General features: G+C 40.3%; 1 protein-coding gene across 4 annotated transcripts in view; it reads right to left on the minus strand.

The window, feature by feature from the left end:
- The window catches only part of zeb2a (zinc finger E-box binding homeobox 2a), a 49,934-nt gene continuing 24,179 nt past the window's right edge, over positions 1-25,755 (minus strand). For 2 of the 4 annotated variants that reach the window (XM_081367482.1, XM_081367483.1), the window contains 8 exons: positions 14,323-14,541; positions 11,209-11,277; positions 10,019-10,207; positions 9,172-9,386; positions 7,522-7,630; positions 5,358-7,183; positions 4,736-4,838; positions 1-3,149 (listed from right to left, as the gene is read on the minus strand). In XM_081367482.1, coding sequence (XP_081223608.1) covers positions 2,545-3,149; positions 4,736-4,838; positions 5,358-7,183; positions 7,522-7,630; positions 9,172-9,386; positions 10,019-10,207; positions 11,209-11,277; positions 14,323-14,541 — 3,335 coding nt within the window. In that variant the 3' untranslated portion in view covers positions 1-2,544. Of the gene's footprint in view, positions 3,150-4,657; positions 4,839-5,357; positions 7,184-7,521; positions 7,631-9,171; positions 9,387-10,018; positions 10,208-11,208; positions 11,278-14,322; positions 14,542-25,755 lie in introns of all 4 variants that reach the window. The other 2 variants (XM_081367481.1, XM_081367484.1) reach the window with 1 other exon arrangement.

Below are 25,755 nucleotides of genomic sequence, written 5' to 3' on the forward strand. Positions count from 1 at the left end.
GTGTTTAATAAGTGGGTTGTGTAGGTGAAGTACAGTGTGGTCAACAGCACGTACAACAGTCCCTTTAGATAATCACCTGAATGGAAGACCACATGAATAGAACAACTACAGGTACAGTCTCAGACCAGATCAGTTACACTTGTAATACACTTCTATTTTAATTAGCATGTTATTTAGCATATTATTTCATATAAAGTATCCCAAATATTATCATTCAGTGTCAGAACATATACACATTTAAGTGGTTTGCCCACTCATGCATGATGCATTTATTTATTTATAAGTTACCCCATCAAAATTTGGACAGCAGAGAAAATGTGTTTTGCAAAAAAAATGCAGCTTATGTATAAGTATGTGGTTCAATTTGATAGGGCCATTTATACAGTAACCTTAGCTTCTAAAATTAAATGGACTGTACATCCCTGCAGGGAGAAAAGTGTCTTGAATAGTTCCTTGAAAATTAAACTTGAGATGAGTATGTGAGTTGAGAAAATTAGCAAGGTCATGGTTAATGGAACTCCATAGAGTTCCAACATTGAGACTTCACAGCCAGTTTGGCAGCCTGCAGCTGATGTTAATTTAGCGCAACCCAACATCATTCAACTTCAAAGAGACTAATAGAAGGCTATCATACTGTGAGGGACTTTGATAAGGTGGATTATATTGATATGTGTAATCCACATCAAAAGGTAAAGGTTCCAGTAATTAATTAAATGATAGCACAGAAAATGATACTGGGGAATATTAAAGTCTGATGTTTGATAGCTATTTTTCTCCAGTTTCTGGAGGTGATTTAAAATATGGATGACACTCCTTATACTTGCACAATAAGGCACTCACGCACGCACGCACGCACGCACACACACACACACACACATTATATCAAAGATACTAAATTGCCAACTACTTAAACACATTTTTTTTCTCGGCTATATGGGAATGGTTATTTTGCATTTAAAGTAATAAATTAAATGTGTCGATATCTGTCAACTTGTGAGGAAATTTAAGTGAGTTGTTAAGTGAGATGTTACACAGGCTTTCAAAATTAAATTGGGCTACATTTATTCGAGCAAGGTCATTTTCAAGAAAAATTACAAATTAAAAATTAAATTATACTTCAACAGACATTTCAAAGAATCCCAACAACCACATCCCCCCTCCCCCCTTATTTCTTTAGCTAAAAAAGGGAAAAAGGAAAAACAAATAAGATGAATAAAGTGGATTTTTTTTTCCTTTCAGTCAAAAATACAGTGTTTTCACAATATTGTATCAAAAGTTCCCAAATTGTAGATTCTCGGTAAGTGTAGTATGAAGAGCAATTCACAGCAATCACTCCAGATACAATAAATGCTCTCTTTACGTAAAATTTGCTCCACTTGTAAGGATCCTTATTTACTAAAATATATCTATATCAAGGAACTATAATACTGTACACTACAGTATGAAATAAATATAATTAGGAAATATAAAATGAGTCACATAAATAAAATGGTAGTTTAAAATAAAAATGAACTTTGTATTGAACAAAACAAAACAAAACAAGATAATACTGACAGATGATCTTAAAAAAAATACAGAAAATTGCACAAACAATATGTAAACTAAACAACTGCAGTCTAATACTAATACTGACGTAGGTATTTCAAATGACAAGGTGAAATATTTCATTTAATACTAAAGCAGGTGCAAAGAGAACACTAGTTGACTTCGCTTTATACTGTACAAGGATGGCACTTGCAGAAAACACAGGTGAAAGGGTTTGCATATAAGGCTTTTCTCGAACGAAAAAAAACAACAACAACACAGGGGTTCTGACGTCACCTCATACAATGAGCCTTCGTCATTACAGTTATCCAGACTCTTTCCATCCACCCCTGGCCAACTTTAAGACTTTGTACTTTTAAGAATCATATAGATATTATTTATTTAAAGTCGCTTCATAAAAGCCATGGTGAGACGCCAAAACTTGAATGGCTGGTCAAGGAAAAGAAAGGTAAAACCAAGGGTATCACAGTAAGTGATAGACGAAATATAACACTTACACACTACTGCGTCTTCAAGCGCAGTATAAGTACATATAGGCAATGCTTTTTACCTAAGTGTTTTTTTGTTCGTTTTATTTTTGTTTTTTATTTTTACTTTTTTCTAATACTTTTTTTTTTTCAGAGTGCAATTTCCAGGCTTGTGCTACGACCACAATGAAACACAGGAGTTATGGAAATCAGCACCACACAGCTTTCTGGCTGAAACCTCTGTACATTTTAAAAACCTTTCTTTAAATTTTTTTCTGACAATCGTTATCACTTGTATTTTTGCATAATATGGATTCCTTCATGTTCCATCCTAGTTTCTGATGCCTGGTTTTGAAGTTCCACTCTTTATTTCAGTGAGTGCAAGCCTCAGGCGCACGTTCAGATAACCAAGACGTGGCAGTGTGGTACAAATGTGAATCTGGCTCAAAGTCCCTCCAAAAGGGGCGGAAGAAGGGCACGATGCAAGCTTGAGGGAGAAAGAAAACAAGAAGCTTATTCCGAAATGCAGTAGTTAATCAGCATCCTCATTCTCGCAGTCAGGATTTCTTTTGCTCGCTAATTTCCCCTCTTCCGAGCTCTCGTCCTCTGTCCCTCCCATTACTTTGCTCTCTTTCTCATCTTTTGCTGTCCCTTCAGGGCTCTGAGTTTCAAATCTCCGCCCCTCTACCTCCATTTCCTCTTCCTCCACCAACCCTGTCTCTTGTCTGTCAGTCACTTCCGGATACGCCTCCTCTGCCTCCCTGGCCCGACCCTCAGTGCCGTCTCTCAAGATGGTGTTTTCTCGTGTGATGTCCTCCATCTGGTCCTCTGGATCCGAAAAGCCCAGGGGCCCGAGGCCTTGAAGGTAAGCCCGACGCATCAGGAGCTCCGTGGGCTCCAGGGGTCCGCCGTTGTCGTGGCTATCTTGTTTGGCGGCCTCGCGCTCCTCCGCCTCCCGTTTGCAGTAGGAATAACGGTGGTTCATGTGCTGCGAGTAAGAGCCGGAGTGGGAAAAGCGCTTGCCACATTTGTCACACTGGTAGGGTTTCTCGCCCGAGTGTAGACGTGAGTGCTCGATGAGGTGGTGCTTGTGTTTGAAGGCCTTTTTGCAAATCTGGCACTGGTGAGGCCGCTTTCCTGCAGAGACACAAAAAGAGAGGAGCCAACAGGTTAGCACAGCATCCATAAACTCTTAAAGCTATAAAAAGCTATTTGAAAATTCTCTCTTTGGAGGATGCACAAGCTTGTATCAAATATATTGTTTGCATTACAGTCAAATGTAAGGTGAAACATTACAATTTACTAAGACACATATCCTTGAAGAAACCACACAAATCCCTCCTTCCTAACTTGTACCTCATGATGAATTCTACAAAAAAAAAAATTGGGGGGGATTAGTTTGGGTTAAAAACTGAAAGAAAGAAAAAGTCCTGACTAAAAACCCTTTCATTTCAAACAGCGACAAACCCCACCGGTTTATTTTAGATGTTACCAAAAACAGTGCAGGGAGGTGAGGGGGAAGCCACAGTCCTGAGGCGCTATTCTGAGGTTGTCTGTGACTGTTCTGAACGCAGCCAAGAAGATCAGGTGATTATCACTCCATGCCGCACAAGGTGAAAGTGGGGCAGTCAGCATCCCTGACAGAGTTTATGACATCATGACTCGGGATATGAAAATGCTTAGATAAGACATACATCTGTCTCGTGATGCCTTGTGTAATACAAACACCAAACACTTCACCTCCCGCACACCTTCCTCTTTCACCAGCTTGGATCACATTGTCTACTTACAGAAACTAGGAAATTAATTCTACTCTAATCAGTGAAGTGGGAGGCACTTGCCATTTGGCATTCAATAATTCCACCAGTAACATACTTGCCATAAAAACCCACACATTTGCCATCAGTTCCAAGCACATGAACAGATGTACTATATTCTTGGCCATGAATAGCCCTGGCATGCCTGCAACACCTTCCATAGCAGCCATACTTGAGATGGTCCCCTTCCCCACCTCCCCTCATCAAGTTCAAAAATAGACGAGACGGCAGATTCCTCTCTATGAATTCCGACCGAAGAATGTAAGTGAGGATGATGCAAACGTGTGAAAGAGAGGAGTTCCCCAGGAGGGTAGGTCACATTGTGGTGTAGAAATGCCACGCACACATCAGGCTTTCACACACCTGGCACACTGTGCCATGTTGGTATGCCAGCAAACTGTATTGACAATGTGTCTCTATATCGACTGGTGTTCCAAATGCTCAATTTAAAAGCAACGAAAGGTTTTTTGTGGTTCAATGAACAAAACGCAAATACGGGATATTGTGTGTGTGCATCTGTCATTTAAAGTGGTAATTATTTTTGTAAATTTTAACTGGATTATAAATATTGTCTGTCACATGCTAAATAAAATATAAAAAAAATCCCCTTTGAGCCTGTCAAAAGGAAGAAAACTGTTACACCTTTGTCATGGGTTTGAAATGTACAACAAAAGTATGGCAATGGACAGAAAAAAATAGGTATGAAAAAAATAAAGAAGGAAAGGAATGAAAGAAACGGAAAAAAAAAACACAATGTGATCAAAGGGAATTACTTGGAGGGGGGTGGACGAGGATTAAAAAAAAAAGAGTTGTCTAAATGTGATATACCTGTGTGCTCATATTTGTGTCTTAGGAGGGAACTGGTCTTCTGGAATGTTTTGTCGCACAAGTCACACGCGTACATACCACTTTCAGTCTTCTTAATCTTCTTCCGGGCGAGCAGCGACTCGCTGTCTGTCAGGTCCTCTAGCCCTGACAGATAGTCCCCTGTGCTGTCCAGTAGCTCCCCCTACAAAAGAAACAGATTTTAGACACTTCACACAATCCTAACCTGCCACAAATCCTAATCCTAACCTGCCACCTAGGAGACACCCCCTGCCCCATGTTTGATCCCACGTCTGGACAGAGCTTATCTCTGTAACCTTTATAAGACCTTTATCGCCTGAAGAGGTCTCAAAAGAGGGACATATGGCTTGATATTAAGAAGACTTTACAAGGGTTCTCTCAGTTTAGTACAGAACGTAGTATGAATTAATGTAGGTAACAGAGTATGGAAATGCTGTAGACAACATATTTTTAGGAAGCAATAACCTTTAATAACATCTATAATTTAATGTAAAGACATTTTTATTAGTTTCTTTATTAATCTATTTTAAACTTTTAAATAAATCAAACTTTGGTTAAGATAAAATGCATGATAAAACATTGAATTTGAATGTGCTTTATCACACTTTTTGAAAGGTTTAAACAAAAATAAAATGGAATACACAGGGAATTATTTTTCCTAGTACCATAACATTCGATTTACCTGGAAGCCTGGTTTCCGCTGGTATTTCCGCCGTTGCTGCATCTCAGCAAAAGTGGCTGCCCCTGCTGCGTAAGTGTAAGCCATAGGTGGTAAGAAACTCATGGGATCCAACCCTGGGTAAGGCCTGAGTCCCGGGATGCTGGCTTGAGCCGTAGACATAAAAGTAGGTGGAGGGAATGCTCCGTGAGGTGGTAGCGAGGTGTACATGTGCCCACCACCGAAGGGGTTTATACTAAAGATGGGGCTTGAGCTTTTCTCCATCTGATTTTCATTGACCAAACTATTGGGCCCGTTGAACTCCTTCTTGATGTGGGCCAAATTTAAAGGCTCTGTTCCTGATTCACGTGTAGAGGAGTTGCTAGTGTGGTCAACAGAAAAGCCATTGTGTTTGGGTCTCTGTTCTGCCTTGTAAACTTGTTTAGGCAAAGACAAGTCCAGTGGTTCCCCATGTGCATCCTCAGACACGAGGCTGTTAGGAGTGTACGAACTGCTATGTGAGTGTTTGGATGATGATGATGAGAGATTCAAAGGTGAGGGTGTCTCACCTCTTAAGTGGTCCACAGAGTCAAGTGGCTTTTCATTGGTCTGCCTGATGCCTGTAAACTGATGTGGTTTGGACAACTTGTGCCCTGAATCCCCATTGGTGATAGCTTGGATCTCCGCCGTTGAGTCGCCATATTGACCCAGAGAAATAGGTGACCGGGCAAATGTGGACTCCCTGCTCAAGCCATGGTTGAGCTCGCCACTTCGCTCAAGGGGAGGAGATCTTTTCCTTGAGAAGCTATGGTGAGATTGAGCTTTCCATTGCACAAACGAATCCTTCACAAAAGATGAGGAGATCACACCATCATGCTGCTCTGAGCCGATAAGCCCCCTGCGGCCGGTTGGTACAGTATCATTAGGTTTGAGGACAGCCTTGATCTCCTCGTTCATCTTGCAGAGATAGCGCTCGTGTTGATGTAATGGAATAGGGCCAGAAAACGTCTCCTTGCAATACTGACAAGAGAATGGTGCGTACTGCGCATCCCTCTCCTGTGCTTTGTCTTCAGATAGAAGATCCATGGTGTGGCCGGGTCTTTCTTTTTTAATATCCACCGCTCGTCTCTTAGAGTCTTCTGTTAAACTCTGGAGACATGCTTTGGCTTCATTGACCTTTTCCAGTGTGTAGTCAATGATAGTCTTGGTGGGACTGTTGTGTCCAACGCCAAGGAAGTCTTGCTGGGAAGCCAGTACTCGATTCTGCTCCTCCATCTGGGAGCCTAATTCCTTCATGTATGCTCTAAGCTTAGAGATCTCTTCAGGGTTGCCATCCAATTTCTGTCGGCAAACTGTGTTGTCCACAATCTGAAGAACCTTCTGAACCTCACTCATGTTGTTGATGAACGCTGGATAGCCCAATAGATGAGAATCCGACCCAATGCCTAGATGTTGCAGGGGGTTCTGAGATGAACTGTGCATCCCTGGAGGACTACGGCCACCGCCATTGAGAAAGGCGCCTGACCCACCATATTCTTGTTGAGATGCGATCATAAGACGGTATTCATTGAAGTCCACGGGCTCAGACTTGATGTCTGGGTGGGCAGATGGGTCTTGAAGGCTCATGGACCTGCCATTCTCCAGTTTGTGACGGAGCTGAGCTAAGGCAGGACTGCCAGGGGAGGATGCAGCAGAGTTTGGTGATGAGCCAGGCTTGCTGTTGACTCCATGGCGTACCCGTCCATTAATAGAGATAAGGCCAATGCATTTCTTGCTACTTATGTGGGAGCTGTAAGAGCCAGAGTGGGAGAAGCGCTTCTTGCAGTTGGAGCACTCATATGGCTTCTCACCTTCAAAAAAATCAAAACATGTCTTATTTTTTATTATTGCATAAATACAAAAATTAAGTGATGTTCTTTTACATATTTTAGACATTTAACTTTTTCCCCATTCCATCATTCAACTTAATGATTGATAGGATGATGGGATCCTACAATAACAAATAATTATTGCATAATTATATAATTATGGTTTTAAATATTCATCATCTAGCTAGACTATCCAAACCACACTGAATCACCATTAGGCAAATTGAAGACATATGAATACGATTATATACATTATTGGCATTCTTTTTACAGCACTTATGAAAACAGGCTTTCAACATTTTATTCAATGAAACACTTACCACTGTGAATGCGGAGGTGCTCCTTCAAATGATGCTTGTATTTGAAGGCTTTTCCACATTCTGTGCATTTGAATTTGCGGTTACCAGCCCCTTCGTTTAGCAGTTGAGGCTGTGAGGGAGAGAAATATTATAGAAATTGATACAGGAAGAAAACAGTCATGATATAGTTTAGAATTCCTTCTCAAGGTTAAATCTGTTAATAATAATAACACATTTATTTATATTGAGAATCATAGACAGAAAATATGTCAGAATTGTATTTAAGTACAGTATGTGTGACCAAGGCTGCTGAAGCAACAGTTTTTCAAGATCTTTTTTTTTCTGCATAATTAAGTTCACAAGATCAATTGGTGGTGACTTTGTACCTTCTCAGTACCTTATCCGTTAAACTACTATCTACATGCTTTAAACATTTACTGTCTAGGTTTAGTTAAACAGTGTAGGCTGTATCTGTATTCACCATTCAAAGTTAAACGTAGGTGCTCTTCCTCCATTTGAAATTCAAATGTGGGCCCCAGATGCACAACAAAAACAACAGCGTTCACCCTGCACCCCACACACAGACACAAAAGGTCTGTGAAAAATATGTGGGAGTTCACGTTTGTTTAATAGTCACTATGTACAGTACTATGCAGAAGTTATTTCTTCAAAAGTTCAGTCATACTCGTGTACATAGGCCAGTTTAAGATGTGTATTGGCGTTTCTATTTACTGTAGGAGTGTATGCAAATATATATACAGAATGCACATTGAAATGTAATACTAAGCCTAGCAAGGTGAACCTCAACCTAGGAATTAATGTTCAAAGCCTTCAGGAAAAGAACCCTTTAGAGCAAATAAACAAACACTTAAAGTCATTTAAGGATTACGATACTCTAGATCACCAGGAAACAAAAGCCATCTGGTCATGTTTAATTCAGTCTGGAGAGGTGTACATTCAGTATGTGTGTGTGTGCGTGCGTGCGTGCGTGTGTGTGTGCGTGTGTGTGTGTGTGTGCATATGTGTGAGTGTGAATCAGTCAGTAAGATGAGAGTGCAAGGCAAGTATTACAAATTCTTTTTCAACGTGCCCAAGACTGCTTAAGGTTCAAAGTTGAAAGCCTAAATGCGGGATATCCTGTTATAATCCTATCAAACAACCGAGAACCCTTTTACCACATCAAAAACCTTTTCCTTCAGTAATAATGCAATATAGAGTTTCCTCTTCAAAATAATTCCATATCACTGCATTTTTTCACAGCATGCTCATGTTGAGACCGGCCTAAAAGGCAAAATTAACATCAGCTTTCCCTGCATCTTTTGAGTTGACTCCACTCCAACAGCTGATGCGAGAAGTCAGAAGGCCTATAGGACTCAATGTGCTAGAACAGCCCACACATGGCCGGCTGTGGGCGGACACTCAGGGGAGTATGACAGTGCACAGCTGTGGCTCCAGTGTGAAGGATTCAAGTATTAAGGAGCTTCCGGAGGAGCTTTTTCAATGCTGGAGCTATCAACAGGCTAAAACATGTTCTGTTCTGACGTGTACTTAATTAAATGCTCAGAATGCGAGATGCAGCATCTTTCACAATGAATTTCTATAATAATCCTTAAAAAAACATGATTAGGAAGTAACGAGTGTGGGTACTGGCTGAGGTGGGCCTTGTCTCACCTGATCTCTGGCAGGCTTATGTGTGGCCATATGGCGCTCTAGCTGGGTGCGGTAGGCGAAGGTGTCACTGCACAGGGGACAGGGGAAGCTCTCATCGTTTTTCTCATGTCGGTACTTGATGTGCTCCTTCAGAGAGGTCAGCCGCTTGTAGCCCCGGTCACAGTAGGGGCAGGTCAACAGTTGGGCAAAGGCATCTGGCGTCCTCAGTGCCAGATCTGGGCAAAATTGAAAGGAGCAAACAGAGTGAAGGAGGGGGATTGAAGAAAAAAAAAATCAGCATATGTAGGACAAACAGTTGCCATATGAGGCCATGGGAGAACGATAGGTAAAGCACTGCATTCAGTAATTTTAAACAGCCAAGAATTGCTTAATTTATTTGATTATTTTTTATTCACTTGTTTTTTTACATTTAAGATATGACAAATCTATATATATTTTTTTTTATATAATTCATTTTTTTTATTCACCTGTTTTTTTTTTTTTACATTTAAGATATGACAAATCTATATATATATAAAATGTATATAATTCAAATAGATTTGGAGAATCATTTTATAAAGTAAATTTTTACACTTTGTCCACCCACACTAATTTGCAGATAAAATCAAATTAAGTTACATTTAATTTATTAATAATAATCATATAGATAGGTATTGTACAATATTTTAAATACAAATATTTCTTACTGGCCATGAAACAGATTTTTACTTTATTTTTTATTAAAAAAATATTTTTTTGTCTCTTTGACAATGTGGCCAAAAACAATTTCCACTTGCACTTGGTGAGTGGGAAATGTTAGATCATCTTTTCATGTATTGCGTTTTTACATGTATAGTTTAATGCCTACCGTTTTCATTTTCATCTTGTCCGTTGGCCTCTGGTGTTCCCAGTCGTGTACCCTCCTCTGGGTCTTCTGGATAAATGATAACAGTATCCTGCAGGTATTCTGCAATGCTCGCTGCATGTCCCTCACCGTCATCCAGTTTCCTCTTGGCAAAGAAGCTTTCCAGCTCTGAAGAGGCATCAATACCCTTAACTGCATACAGGAAGTGGGGAGAAAGAGCACAAATGAATCCAGTGGTTGATGCTCAGTGCCATTGGAAAGGACCAAGCTGAATATTAGGACACTGGTCCCGCTAAGTGTGATGTAGTGGAGACCAAACCATTAGAAGGCCTTTCAAGGTGGAAGTATTTATTTAAGTTACAACATAATGGCCACTTCAAAGACTAATAGGAGCCAGCTTGATCATCAAGCACTCTTTAAGCATCCTCTTGCATGTTTGAAAATGCTTTAAACATTTCCAGCATTATGGGTAATTGAGTTATATGGCAATTAGGCGTGCCGGGGTAACTGATCTCACTTTGTATTGCTCATCGTATACATAAAATCGGACTCAATAATCTAATTATGGATCATGTGTTACGTGTAATTGCACAGAACAAGATTTTAAACGTGATTTTTGTAAACAATAGGTTTTTGGATGCTTTATGGAGAACAACTAAAAGATACTGACAGGATGAATAGACAAGAGTGCCTTATAGAAAAGTAGATTTATAAAAAAAAAAAGCATGAGGTAATGTGGGTAGATAACTAATAAAATGACAGAAGTTATTGCAAATTATACTTTTTCTTCAGATGACGGGACTCTTTGGGTAAGCAAATGAAAATGTTATTGTTTCTTTGTAATCAATTTGAAAGTACATGGACTGAACAAATTCGATTTTGGTCTTAAACTCAATTTGGCTGCAAAATGTGATTTGCCGTGCACTCGCGCTCAACTAAAAAATGTTTACTTTCCATCTCCCATGGACACATGAGGAAGCATTATCTCAGATGCTCAAGTGTGTGCCACGCACGAGTTTACGCGTGGTCTTAAGAGATGTTACACACTCACATAAGAAACATTTCATGATGAATATGCTCAAGATTTGATTAAGTATCTTGATTACTAAAAATGGTTGACCCAACTCTCTAAATATAGTTATTTATTGTGTATCTACTGTATGCACGAATATTTCAAAATAAAGTGATCTCACCTGTACCATTTCCAATTCCATGAAGAGAGACGTCAGGGCTCATGGAATTGTACTCAGCTTTTCTCTCCTCTGTAATAATGCCATGTAGAAGAGAGAAAACACTTTGTTTTAAATGATCATGATAATCACAAACAAAAACAAAAAAACATTTTGCATAACCAAATCTTCTGCCCTTATCAGTTCATTTTAATGAACATACTTAATGTGTGTTTAAGTGTAATTAGATTAGATAAATATGACACAGCAAATGAAAAATAAATCCTCCAGATGATGAGAGGACATCAGGAAGGGATATATCTCAAACATGTTGACACAAGCTCAGAGAATGATACACTTCTCTTAAGCGGGGCATAAGAATCATGTCAAGGTATTTAGGGAGGAGAGGAGGGTGGTCTGAGAGAAGTTTGCTCAGATATACTGCAGCTATTGTGTTTGTTCCTCCTCCTCCCCCTCATGTGACCTCGTACCGGCAGTCACAAGTATCATAAGCTTCCCCCACAAAAGGAGGATATACAGCACCTCTTACACCACATCACAGGGGGAAAACAAGGGTACTCAAGACTCCTGACACACACACACACACCCGCGCGCCTCCACGGCATAAGTACTGTTTAATTTCAAAACTGCCTTCCACTTCCTTCCTCATTATCTAAGTATGACAACCAAGAGAGCTTCTGAAAGTCGGCAAATTCTCTCACTTTTCACCACATTTAAGAGATGTCTTTCAAAGCTGTGTTTGAAATCATTGTGAGAGAAACTTCTCAGAGCAATGCTTCTTGAAGGGACGTTTTGAGCATCAAAAGCTTTACTTGGATGCGTTTCATTGAACAAAGTTTTAACGCAACAAGACATTTGCTAATAGGGGGCTTGCCTTCACGAAACCCCTTCCTGGTGAAATTGTCTCCTCCTGTGCCGTGCAGATAAAAGTGCAAGGCCTGGAGCCAGCGAAAATATTCTCAGAATTGTATTTTCCTTTGAGGTACATTGGCTTAAAACTTCTTTTGGGAGAGTTAGCGATTAGCAGTATTAGCATGTGGATATTTTAAGGTCATTTGAAGGACCGAACGTCATGTGTGGCGAACCGAAAACCCAGTTTAAGGGAAGCCAAAGAGGTATCAGAGATTAATTTCGAGTAAATAAGTTTCCTCGAGTGACAAAATGGCAACTACATTAGAGTCTCAGTTCTGCTTGTGGTAGCTGAAGGCCCCCTGAGGCAATGGTGTGATTTTAACCACTGCAACACAAGAGAAGTTCCAGATCTCTTTTGGTGCATAATTAAATGATATTTTGTTTCAATTGTCAATTTGACATGGACTTATTATGCTTGTAAATATGCTTGCAAACACTGGAGCTACAGTACTGATAAGTGCTGATAAGTGCTGATACTGCTATACAGTGTATAATACAATAACTTTACATATTCATGTTCTTCTTGTGTATAGTAATATATACAGTCTGGTACAGAAGTACTACATTGAATTTTGTTTAAACTTCAAAATAAACAAAGTTTTAGGGCTTAACACAATGAAAAGTACTGATACATTTATATTTAACATATAAATAATATATGCTACCACTCAAAAGTGTGGGGTCAATATGATTAAAAATAAATAATAATAATACTTTTATTCAGAAAGGACAAAATCAATTGTTGACATTTACAATATAAATGTTGAACAGATTTGTATTTCAAATAAATGCTGTTCTTTTGAACTTTCTATTTATCAAAGAATCCTGAATAAAATGTTCACGGTTTCCATAAAAATATTAGGCAGGCCAATTGTTTCAACATTGATACAAATAAGAAATGTTTCTTGAGCACCAAATCAGCATGTTATAATGATTTCTGAGTGTGACATCATGTGACACTGAAGACTAGAGTAATGGCTGCTGAAAATTCAGCTTTGCATCACAGCAATAAATTACATGTTAAAGGAGACTTCTTTCAAAAACGTTTTTGAACGGTGGAGTATATTATTTTAGATTTAATTGACTAATCAAATAAGCAATTTAATTCAAATGAAACTAATGATTTTCTGTTAAATTTTTCACTCAAATGCAATTCTGATCATTTTAATCAGAAAAAAAAAAAAAAACTTTTATAAATCAGAAAAATGCTAATTAGAAACATTTTCACAAGTGGTCTGTTGAACCCTACTGTCTTAGAAAAGCATATAAAGCATATCAAGAATTGAGGTGCATATTCTCAAGCAACCACAGCAAAGAGGAAGATGATTCATGCAGCCTCTTTTAAGATGCTGCATCTACCACAATATTTTTCTTCCAGCTAGTGGACTCATCTCTTCATATTTAATCACTAAGATAAAATAATGCTATGCTACCAGAGGCGTGGCATTCAAATAAACTCAGATGACGTTCATTTATCTAGCAAATAGTGTGAACATCAACTAAACAAAACACTGTTCAAGCGAATGACACATCCCTGAAGACCCTGTTTAGTTCTGTGACTGTGACACTCTCTGAAGTTAAGTGATGCATATGGTTTAGTCATTAGCTGAGACTGATTGCTGGGGGTCTGGGTTTTTTCTTTCTTTTTTAATTTTTTCAAACCGGGCGACTCGCATGAGTTCTCCCTTCACTCTGTAACTGTCAGCCAGGCCCAGGGAATTGTGGGCCTATTATGTATGTAAATGGCCATCATAATGCTAAAAATTTCATTTAAGGCCTTTAATGAGTCTTCAGCAGGGCAGGCTCCTGCTAAATGATAGCTCTGCGATCCTAATTAAGAGAATTTATCTTTAAAGCCTCACTAGCTCGGGTCTTGTCCGTGATCTTGATCGCTTTCGGTTTTGGGTGGGTGAGTCAAAACGAAGCCAAAAGAAAGGGGTGTGGAGTGATGATGCACTAAAGATTAGGTGTAACCTACTTTGTGACAACAGTAAGAAACCAAAGTAGAAAAGTGAGCTAATAGTCTAAAAGTTGCCATTACATCAAAAATGCCAGAGAGCTGCTAGGTGTTGGCCTAGTAAATAAAGCCGCTCTGTCCTGGTAATATGAAAACTGCAAGTTTGATAGATAAACCAAATGAACCTCAGCTATGTTTCATAAGTTAATCCCACAATTCGCTCTAATATTCTCAGCTCTCACTCTTACCTGAACCATTCAGGTCTTCGTGGCGCCAGACATGGGCCCCTGCCCCATCCTGGCTTTCGTTTTCTTCATCCCCCCGGCAGGAGAGCAGGGCATGGGCCACCCGGGGTGAAGCCTCCAGGCTCGGCACACCTGCTGGACTGCCTTCGCCCTCAGAACCCAGCAGTCTGTCCTCCTCATCGGACCCTGAACCCGCATCCACCACGTTTTCATAACTCAGCACTGAGGACAGAAAAGAGTTCATGTGTTATTATGTGAGTTTACCGTCATCTCAAAAGAAGTTTGTGCAGTCTTAGTGGTATGGCTATATGATTACAATCTTAAGGCCTGTTAACCCACTTCTCACATATGCAATAAGCACATGAGCAGTAATAAAGACAGAGCAGGACAATTGAGGTTGCCAGTGACCTGACCCATGGATAATATAAATAATCTAAAATAATTGTGTAAATTGATTGTAAATAAATACTTGAGTAATAATATATATTATTTATTATTATATTAGAACATTTCTAAAGTCGTGATGTCAAGATAATGGAAGCCTCACAAGACCAGATTGCTTGATATACAACAAAAAAAGCATGATAGAGCAAACCAAAATCCCACACAACTCTGGGGGTGAGAGGTGGTGAGGGTCTAATAAACTATGAAGCTTACATCATGGGAACAACAGTTTAACGTTCAGGTTCATTTGAAGTTCTTTCCTTGCCTAATACAGCATACATCTCCCTAGGCTCTCCGAGCACCTTATCTCAGAGGCACGCTGCCAAAGCAGTGAGAACTAGTGGGAAGTTTCTCTAATGGTTAGATTAAAACCCTAATTGCTGATTTCAGGACAATTTTCTCCCTCTTCTGAACACAGAGTTTTAAAAAACAACAAACTTTCCCTTCCATCAGTGCTCTATTTCCCAGTTCGTTGGCGTCAAATGGACTCAACTGGGCTGTGGAACGCTCCATTCCCTCCTCCGTACCTTAACTACCCCTAATCTCTCCCTAGGAGCCCATTCACTTTAAAAAAATGCCAATGATGTCTTTTTTTCACAGGTTCCCATGCAAAAAAGGCTGACCGCTTCCCTTTGCCGGTTCTCGCCAGAGGACGTGAAGATTAGCTGCACGTATCTGATCATAATATGATCTTTGTCTGATCCGTGGGGCTGCATTTGCTCCCCCGGACAACTGCGCAACAGGTGCAAATTAAAAGGGGAACCATCTCGGGTACAAGGGATGGTCGAAATGCACTGACCCGGGCTGAATACCAAAGAGTGGGGTGAGGTGGTATGGCGGGGGTGAGGGGCGTGGGACAAAAAGCTTTCTAACTAAGAGGTGTGACCAGCGGGATTATTTAAGAGCGACTTCAGGCCGAGGGTGAAGACCCCCCCTCCTTGAATGAAAAGGAGAAGGCGAGCAAGAGAAAGCAAAAGAGAGACATAAAGGGAGTGGTTGAAAGTAAGACATGAGAGGCTCTTTGTGTGGTCCGAGTATACCTTGGACGTAAAGCAACTTTATCTTGACTTTTTTTCCCATCCTCTGTTCCCTCCTCCCGCGTTTCATCCCTTTCACTCAAACCCATATATTTCTTCATCTTAAGCCCAGTAATAAGTGCACTTCACTTTCTTGCCCAGGTAACGTACGAAAGACAGCACTGAATGTTGGTACCGGAGCTAAAAAGCTGCAGCCAATCATTCAGAGTTTGAATGGTGGGAGTGTTCTGAAGGAAAAGAAAGAAGTGGGAGGACTGGGAAAAGAATCAAGAGGATGAATACAGAGGTCAGAGCTGAATATTAATAATAGTGAACTGCTTAGCGGTTTGACTTTAAGCCCACACAAAACACTAAACTCTTTACATCACATTTCCCTGTTCTTGCTTGTGTTTTTCAACAGCATATGCTAGCCATCTACATTCCTAATGACATAGCTTGAATACTTGAGTGGATGCTTGAGTTTTTTTTTTTTCTTTTTTTTTACAGAAAGTCAGTATGTTCTGAAAGTATTTTCTAATTTGACTATAATTGCATAGATTCTCTCATGACACAAATATAAATAGAAAACGCTGAGGTTTTAAAACCATTTTGGAAAGACATGTTTTGCACTCTGACAAGCAGATACTTTGCCTGTTTGTGTGTGTGTGTGTGTGTGTGTGTGTGTGTCAGTAATAGAAAAGCAAGTGATGGGCACTCAAAGCAATCAATCAAACAATTTGCCTCTAAGGTCACATGGGTCTGACATATGTGACTGAGATATTGTATGCAGCTGTGCACTTGTGTGTGTGGGAGTAAAAAAAGAAAAAAAGACATCACTGTATAAATGTTTTCACCATTGTAATAAGATGTTTGTTTTCATCCATCTAACTAGTCACAATAATATATGTAATTTCTATAAATGAAATGTGAACCTCGTCATCTGTAATAAAATTAAAATTGATTAAAAAGTGGAATGAACTCCTGCAGGTTGTAACTTTGATTTAAGTTCAATTTTCAATTTTGAATATTATTATTAATATTATAATATGTATTAATATTATTTTGTATATACTAGTAAAACTAAAGTAAGAATAGAAGTATGATACTTTGTAACTTTATTTCGGATCTACCAATCAAATGCGCTTTCTCCTGTGTAGTCCAGCCCCCATTGTAATTCTATTGGCTGCCATTTTAGTGTGTCATTCCGGCAGCTGTCCTGCTGTATAATTCCTGCAGTGAACGGTCCATTGTGCTCACCCTAGAGACAAAGAGGCCACCTCTCTTCTCTCTCGCCCTTACTTCTCCTTTCTCCCCTCCCTCCCTTCTCTCTCTCTCTCTCTGTGCCATTTCATATTCTCGAACAACCCCACCTATCATTCTGCTAGCTGTCCTTTGAGAATAAGGCATAATGCATTTCAAGATGGCTCTAAAAGTCATCCTTAACAAGAACTCAGTAACAAACTACATAGGCAGAATCTTTTAAATGCTGATGGTGGAATTAGCAAACAAACATTTAACATAAACACAGAAACAATACCTTGTGCCTGTCCAGTTTGGACAAACTAAGAGTTCCCGCTAACTGGGAGAGGTTCACACATTCCATAGCCTGGAGTTGTGCAATCACACACACACATGTTCTTCAGAGCAGTTTAGCTGTTTAGACAGGTATGTGTGTGCTCTGTCACAATCTCTTACAATCCTCTCATCTCATATGCGGAGTGTGTTCCCAGCGCTCGGGGGAAAACTGCAGGCACACCTGCAAACTCAAAGCCACAATGTCCATTGGAGCCATTTCACTGGTACGTGGCGAAGGATGATTCAAGCGCTCGATTATATCAGACAGGAAAGGCTTCGGCTACAGCGAACGCTCAACAATCACATCCATCTGAACTGAACGACACCTCCGCTGGCTTACACACCTTTTCAACATTCCCTGTTCCCAGGTAATCCGCCTGCTATCCATCTTTTCCCCTTCCTTTAATCTCCTTTCCGTCTGTTCCTAGCGGCCGAAACAGAAAGGTGAGCGCGTATTCCACATCCATATTGAGAATCAGACAGCCTGCCGCAGGTCTTTCCCAGGTGCCTCTCTGCCACGGTAATGAAACCCGGCGGAACAGACGGTGGAAAATAACCACTCTGTTCTCTCTCTCTCTCTCTCTCTCTCTCTCTCTCTCTCTCCTGTGCGGTGCGCATCACCTGAGTGTGCAGTGGGGGAGGGGGCGACTAGGTAAGACTTCAAACACTTGAAAGGAGGTCGCTGCCTAGTGGCTATAGCCTGGAAATGATCCATGTAAATCAAATCAGCCATCTTCCATTCATGCGCAAAAAGGGCGAGGGAGGGCAAACTTTTACCTGTTTCGTGCTTCAGAAAACAGCACAGAGGTAAAGAACACGCTGAGGCAGACGTCTGATCTAAAATGAATGGGAAATAACTGTAATATCAGAGAATTTTTTTTTTTTAAATACAAGGGAACTGCCACATTCTGAAAGGGAATGATTTGATTTCACCTGTTGGATGTAATAATAAATTGTATAATATATCCAATTTTAGGTCTAAAAAATAAAATAGCTTTAAGCAGTCTATGAAAAACATGAAATTGGTCGACAAGTGCTCGTGTCCTATACTTCCTTTTGGAAACACATTCCTTTAACAATGAATAAAATAAATCAAACAAAAAATATAAATATAAAATATCTGTGCAGTATTTAAAAGGTACATTATAGCATTAAAAAATTAATTATAATGTATTCAGGATTTAAGAGTACATTGGCATTAAGAAAAATTTAAGAGTATTTAAAATGAAATGAAATTAAATAAAAAGAAAAAGTATGCTCATATGCTTATATATGCTGAAACTTGTCAATCTCAACAAGAGTATGTAAGCATATTAATAGCCATGGAGCAGTTCTGTACAAAACTACACACTTTTCAACAGTGAATCCGTGACTCCCACGCAAGGCTGCGAAGGCCTTGAACCTGACAGATAGCGTCTGGATTGAGTCTATTTTTTCTTGTAAGGTTAGCATGCAGATAACTGCTGGTGAAAGTGCTGTTGTTTATTGTGCATGTGATGGGGGGAGAAGGCTCTCCATGTTTGTTTTAAGGCCGGGCAGCCGAAGAGGTCACACTGGTGCTGGGGGAACAAAGGGCCCAGGAAGAGAGGGGCCGCTTTTGTGCTGCGGTGATCCTCAGTGAAAACTCAGCTATGCGTGAACCATTACTGCAAACCTGGAGAGGGTGTGTGTGTGTGTGTGTGTGTGTGTGTGTGTGTGTGTGTGTGTGGTGGTCTTTGTTTTCCTTGTATTTAAGTATTTCAGTACTTGCCAATATTTGTGAGAGTGAAAAAAAGGAGAGCGAGAAAGGCGGCTTGTGCGCGCGCACTTATCTAGTGTGCACCCATCAGTAAATGGGTGGCGGTGCTCCACAGACCCTGCCGTGAAGCGGCAACAGTAGCCTGGCCCTAATTGAATTAAACTCCCATTTGTCTACTATAGGACCCAACGCAACAGGCAAGAAGGAGAGAAGGGGAAGAGAGGAAGCGAGAGAAAGAGAGAGAGAGAGCTCTCTGAGGCTTGCTCATGCCGCCAGACGGCCCACCTTTCCCCCTTCCTCCCCCACGCAGACCCACCATCTGTGCCCACCCCATGCACATGTTACCCCTCTCTCTCTCGACAACTGTTCTGGGCCTCTACCAGCCTCAGAGTGCCTGTGTGTGTATGTGTGTGTGTAAGATCGTAGGGCTGGAGACACACAATAGCTCACTGGGCTACCCTGAGGAGGAGAAAAGACAGGAGGAGAGGAGAACACAATATGCTGCACAGAGGAAGATAAAGAAGTCAACCTCTATCTCAGACGAACTATCAGTCAGGTTGCACTCTGGGAGAAAAGAACAACCACAAAAAGCTCAAACCGCCTCAGGGCGAGAGAGCTGAAAAGAGACGACGCAAATTACACACGCTAACAAAACCTGCAATTTTAGGTTTTCTTTCCTTTGAGCACAACGTCTTTGTACCGTGATACCCTACCATAAAATCAGCAGGTGAGGGTTTAGAAGCACGGGCAGATGAATTTGTTGGCCGAGTTCGGAGTCTATCAATTTTTTTGGGAAGTTAATATGGGTCAATTAATATGCAAATCTCCCGGCAGATGCTCGGTGGCTCTCAGCATGCGATTGGCCCGTCGGTCACTAGCTGTTCAAACAGTTTCACGAGCAAAACAACACCAGGTTCCCTCTCGGAGAGAAACCAACAAGACACTTTACATAATTTTTTGTTACATAAGCAATGTTTTTGTACTTTTTAGAGGGGTACAATTAATTCTGTTTCTCAAGTAAGAATGCAAAGAACTCAAACAACAACCACCATACTTGTTTTTTTTAAGATTTAAAAAAAGGTAGTTTACTCAAAACTGAAAATTCTTTTATCATTTACTCACCCTCATGACATTCCAAACCTGTATGACTCTTCTGTGGAACACAAAAGAAGATATTTTGAAGAATGTTGGTAACCAAACAACAGTTTTAGTTACCAGTGGGGGAGAAAATCTGAGACATTACTATATCTTTTACGTTCCACAGAAGAAATAAAGACAGAAATAAATGATGACAGAATTTTCATTTTTGGGTGAACTATCACTTTAAAGCACATATGTATGGTGTGAATACAAATATATCTCCTCATATGTCATCAATATAACTCCTATTGCACTGCCTGAAACAGCTTCCAACTTCTCCACTTCAGGAAAAATTGATTGCAGGCTTTTCATTATTTTTATTTAAGGCTGATTTCACGGAACACAATGATCTTTCCATAATACCTGTTTACTATCAGACAAAAGGCGAAACTAAAAGGAAACAGCTTGTGTTCTGCTAAGACTCCTCAGTGGCATTGCCAGAGGTGCTTGTTGGGTTTCTGAAAGCTAACAGGTCCAGATGGAGCAAAAAAATAAGACCTCAAAGGGGGGCTTTAAATGAAGGCTCCAGACCAGCAGACAGGTTGCTAATGAAATATTCATGTAAGGAGTGGCTCTATCTATCTATCCATCCATCCATCCTGCCCACAACCTTCCCACACTTCCTTCTTCTGCCCTCCACCATTTTATGGTGTGCTTCATTTGAGAGGAAAAAAAGAAAACAAGCACTCTTTCACTGGCACCACAAAGACAAACTCAATCTCTACCTTATCATAAGAAACCCTCAGAGAATTTAGCGATGCATGGTTTGATTTCAAGCCTTCTTCTCAAAAACTTCTCCTTTTTGGACGTTCTTCAGTGTGTCTTGGCAAGTGTTCACAGCATATGACCGCTAATTGTACTTTCACAAGTGCTGCCTGCATGGGAAACCGTTCGTTTATAACAATTCCCTAAAAATCCCTCACATTCTCTGAGTTGGTTGGTGCTTCAATTATGGATAGAGAGTTGTATGTTTGATTCAGAGAGAATAATTCAAGCCTAGAGGTGCAGTCGCATTTACATTGTTCAGAAAATTTTCACGAGTGAAATCCAGTCATTTCAATAGGAATCAACGCGATCAGGAATTTTGTGTGAAGGTGAAAGATTTCCCCTCGGGTTAAAGTTGGTTGTGTTGATAGACAGAACACTGCTTGGTTTGAAACTGACTTCTGTGTGCGCTGTGCTTCATACTCTACACTATTGACAATATTTTTTGCACCTCAAAAATCCAGCTGAGATTGGTGCCTTCCTCTTAGGCCATGCATTTCCGTACCATTTCACACACCTCAAGCTCAGCTGAATGCGATTTTCCTGCCTATATCTCTCCACATACATGGGCCGCTCGTATCTGCTGCTGCGGGGGCAAAGATGGCTTTGTCAAACACACATGCATGCTGGATGGAAGCTGTGCTCTCCTGTGTTCGGCAGGCCCAGGATCAGCTGGGGTGGTATTAAACATGCACAAGGTTGCCTGTGAACAACTGTCAGCGCATCTGCTGCGTTGTTCTTCAGCCTCTCTCTCTCCATCACTCCCACAGCCCCATCAATATCACTCTACTGCAAACAGCTCCTGGCTACTGCCGCGAGCGTGTGTGTACATGCGCCTTGTGTGCTGTGTGTGCCAAAACACGAGTGAATAACACAGTTTATGCCCACATCCAGTTGTGTGTATATGTGTGCATGTCCATTTACAGCAGCCTAACTTGTTTCGTGTGTGTGTGTGTGTGTGTGTGTGCAAGAATCTGCTCTCAATATCATAATGAAATAAAGAGCCTGCTTTAAGCACATGCAAATTCAAAAGCGCGTAATCAGGGCAAAATTAATTTTGCTGTTGCTGATTAGAGACATTAATTAATCTGTGTGAGGTGCGGGCCTAATCTGAAGTTGAATTACACCTCCTGTAAGATTAATTAGGACAGGAAAATAACATACGGCACTGCCAGTGCAGATTACAGTAAGCCTTATTCCTTTGACTTGAAAAAGAGCCGGGCAAAACCTGAATCACCATGCGTCTCGCCGCTTAAGTACTTTGTTGACGATTGTGGGAGCCGTATTCTCAACTAGTTAACAGTTAGCAGGGATTTCAAAAGTATTTAATTTAGAAAGGTTTTTGAATTTGGGTTGTGGCTGATACGTAAGGTCGCAGTGCTTATTTCACGTTTTAAGATACTTTCGAAATGGATTCAAATGGAGCGTTTGACCCTGCAGAAACGTTACACTGGGAAGATCATTTGTGGAAAGTGCATGTCTGTGTTCGACTGCCAACATGTTTATGGGTGTGTGCGACCTGAGGTGTTCGGAGAGCTCATGTGCATGGATCTGTGGTGTGGACTGTGGAGACCACAGCAAAACCTAACCAGTTGCCAGCTGGCAGTGTAGGTGGGAGCCTTTTAAAGAGGTCAGTGTGTGTGAGAGTGTGTGAGTGAATGGGGACAGTCCACATCCAATGAGAAATAGAGCCCCCTTGGTCCAGGACCTTCAATCAGAGTAGCTCTTTCTGATGTTAATGAGGGAGTAAAACACATCTGTTCAGCACCCCCTCCAGTACACACATCCTAGCACATACACACTTGTGTGAGGAGTTTGGTCACCTGAATAGTTTCCCCAGCAGGTAGCACACAAGGGAAAGATTCGGCCCTTTATGTGGTCATTCTCTGACAAAGGTCAGATGACCCATGGGATGCACCAGGGACCCATATTTGGCCCTTCTGTATTGTCATTCTGAATTGTTATAGAGGCAAGAGCAGAATGAATGAACAACAATATACACAATGCTGACAATAGTACTGATCAGTGACTCATATTGGCTTGAGCATAAAAATATACATACAATTTAATTTATATACATAAAAAGAAATATAGGCTGATATATTGATATAGGCAAAAATATATATGTGAAATTAAATTCGAACATATTAAAATCTTTTAAATAGATTTTTTAAAATATATTTTTTATATATTTACATACATTTAAAATATCTAATTAATATAAAAATCTAAATATATTTATATATAAATTAAATAATTTAATAAACTATTAAAATCATTTAATTAATTAAAAAATCTAAACATTCTAAATCTAAAGATTTCAATCTGTTTAAAATGATTTATAAAAAACTGGGAAACATGTAAAGGATGAATTTCTCTGGTTTTCTGGGAGGAGGTTCTGGATTAGGAGCACATCAAAGAGTGTGAAAGTGAGCTACTTTGATGATGTTTACAGTAACACACCTGGGGTAACGCAAGGTGCTAATTAGCTCAAGTGGATAATTAGAATGCCGATTACAGGAATCAAAAGGTACTGCAGAGCTTAAAGCTACAGCAACCCTCTGTAACCACTCCTTTGGGTAAGCTCTCTCACACACACACACACACACACACACACACACACACACACACACACACACACACACACACACACACACACACACACACACACACACACACACACACACACACACAAATAGTCCAGGGGGAAGCCATAAACATCTCCTTGGCTCAGGCGATTATAAGACAGGCTTAGAGTGGAGAACCAGTAAATATTGAGGGGGCCATTGTTCCCTTCACTTCCTCTGTTCAGCGATGAGGATTCGTCTTTCTCCTTGATGACACCTCCAGGGAGCACACGCGGATCATATTATCGTCTAAAACGGAAGTCGTATTCATTCCGTCGACTGTGTTAAGGCTCTCAGAAGCCACATCATTCGTAATGCTGAGGACCGCAGGGCTTTCACAGAACAGGAAAGACCCATGTTAACTCCTGAGCAGCCAGGGTTTGCCGCTTTGTTAGGGAATCATCCATGATTTAACGCAGGGAGTGGCAAAGCGTTAGCCGAGGCCATTTACAAACAGGCTGAATTATTGGCATTAGAGTTACTGTACCCTGGACAGTCACTTCAAGAACATTTGCAGCTCAATGCAGCTTGATTTGTGACTAAATCCCTCATGATAATGGCCATCAGGAGGAACCACCAAAGCAAATGAGTGTGCTGTAAAATATTATTGCAATTATATTTACTGCAATAGTCTAGAAAAGTTTGCTTCTCGTGTTACCAGATGGTCACTCATATTAAGTTATTTGGATATCACCATAAAACTCTTTGTTTGTTAAAAATGGCATCAGGTAGTTTGTGTTGAAACCTACAGACTAAAAGGGACCATATAAATGCCCTATAAGACTAAGTTTCTTATTTCACACCCCAATGTTTATTGTTCTTTTTCATTCGCCACAACTCTACTGTATAATTATCCCTATTATGTTCATAAACTTTCAACGCTGGCTCTGTTATTGTTGATTTTAGCTATTGGGTAATACAACCGTGCCTCTAAAAATGCAATACAGCTCAAACCTTTCAGTTAAAAATGGCTAAATAAATACATCAATAAATAACACGATCTTTGCATGGTCACCTCAAAAGAAAGCTGATTTCTGACCTTCTCCCAAAGTTCCATGGAAACCAGAGCTAGACAGTGGCCAAAAATACATGTTTTCTTAAAATACAAAAGCCTGTGAAACTGTCTGTTTTGGGGAGTTTTGACTTCAACAGGTGCCAAGAAAAACCTCCACGGTCTCAAAACCTGTTATTTAAACAAGGGTGAAGGACCGTAGGTCACATTCTCCCATATACGGCTTCTCGTTTTCTGAGCTCTTATAAGGCAGTTAACTGTTCGAGTTCCATTGAAATAATATTTCAAGGCATTATAAATGAAAGATAAAGAATTTAATCACTTCCTTTTTTTTCCCCCCTGAACATTTCTCAAGTATGAGCTGATAAATAGAACATTTGCACGTTAAACCACCAACTTTCTTTGGTACACGGATTGTCACAGTGACTTAGTGGCAAAAAAAAAAAAACAACTATTGCTGCTTTGTTTGTCACGTGTTCACTAACACAAGCTCTTTTCTGCCCTTGTGCTGCTCTTATCAGTCATGAAGGGGATAAGGTGTGACCTGGTAAGGGTGGCAAGTTCCACTTTCAGAGGTGTGATCACTGGGGCTCAGCAATTGAGCCAGAGGCGCGTATAGAAGGAACTTAATCAGCCTTTAGCACCTTGAGATGGGTGCTGAGCAGACGTTAACCGAAATGGCAGCTGCACCTCTTTTACACACGGACTACAATTTTTGTAGTCGTGAAGTCTATAGGAATTATTTCCAGCTATAGGTTAGGTATGTGTCGTTAGTGAATTAACTGTCATTCAAAAAGATAAAAATAAACAAATTAATTTCTCTTGTTTGTTTATATACATTTAGGTAATGTGTCAGTCCTCCATAATTACCTCTCGCTGATACAGTGAACTCAGCCCTGAAACAATCTTAGCAGCGTTATTTAGGTTTCTTGGCATAAACAACCTGGTGAGATTGTGAGTCACTGTAAGCTTCATTTGAACTCAGATAGAGTATCACAAAGCATGTGATATACAGGCCGCTGATGTGCGCTACCGTGCCTTCACACACACAGCTACACACATATTTTCCTTGGGTCCTCTGCCTGTTTACCAAATATTTTGTGTTACCATGGATCGCAC

The sequence above is a fragment of the Scardinius erythrophthalmus genome (genome assembly GCF_964197995.2).
Source record: "Scardinius erythrophthalmus genome assembly, chromosome: 6".
Lineage (NCBI taxonomy): Eukaryota > Metazoa > Chordata > Actinopteri > Cypriniformes > Leuciscidae > Scardinius > Scardinius erythrophthalmus.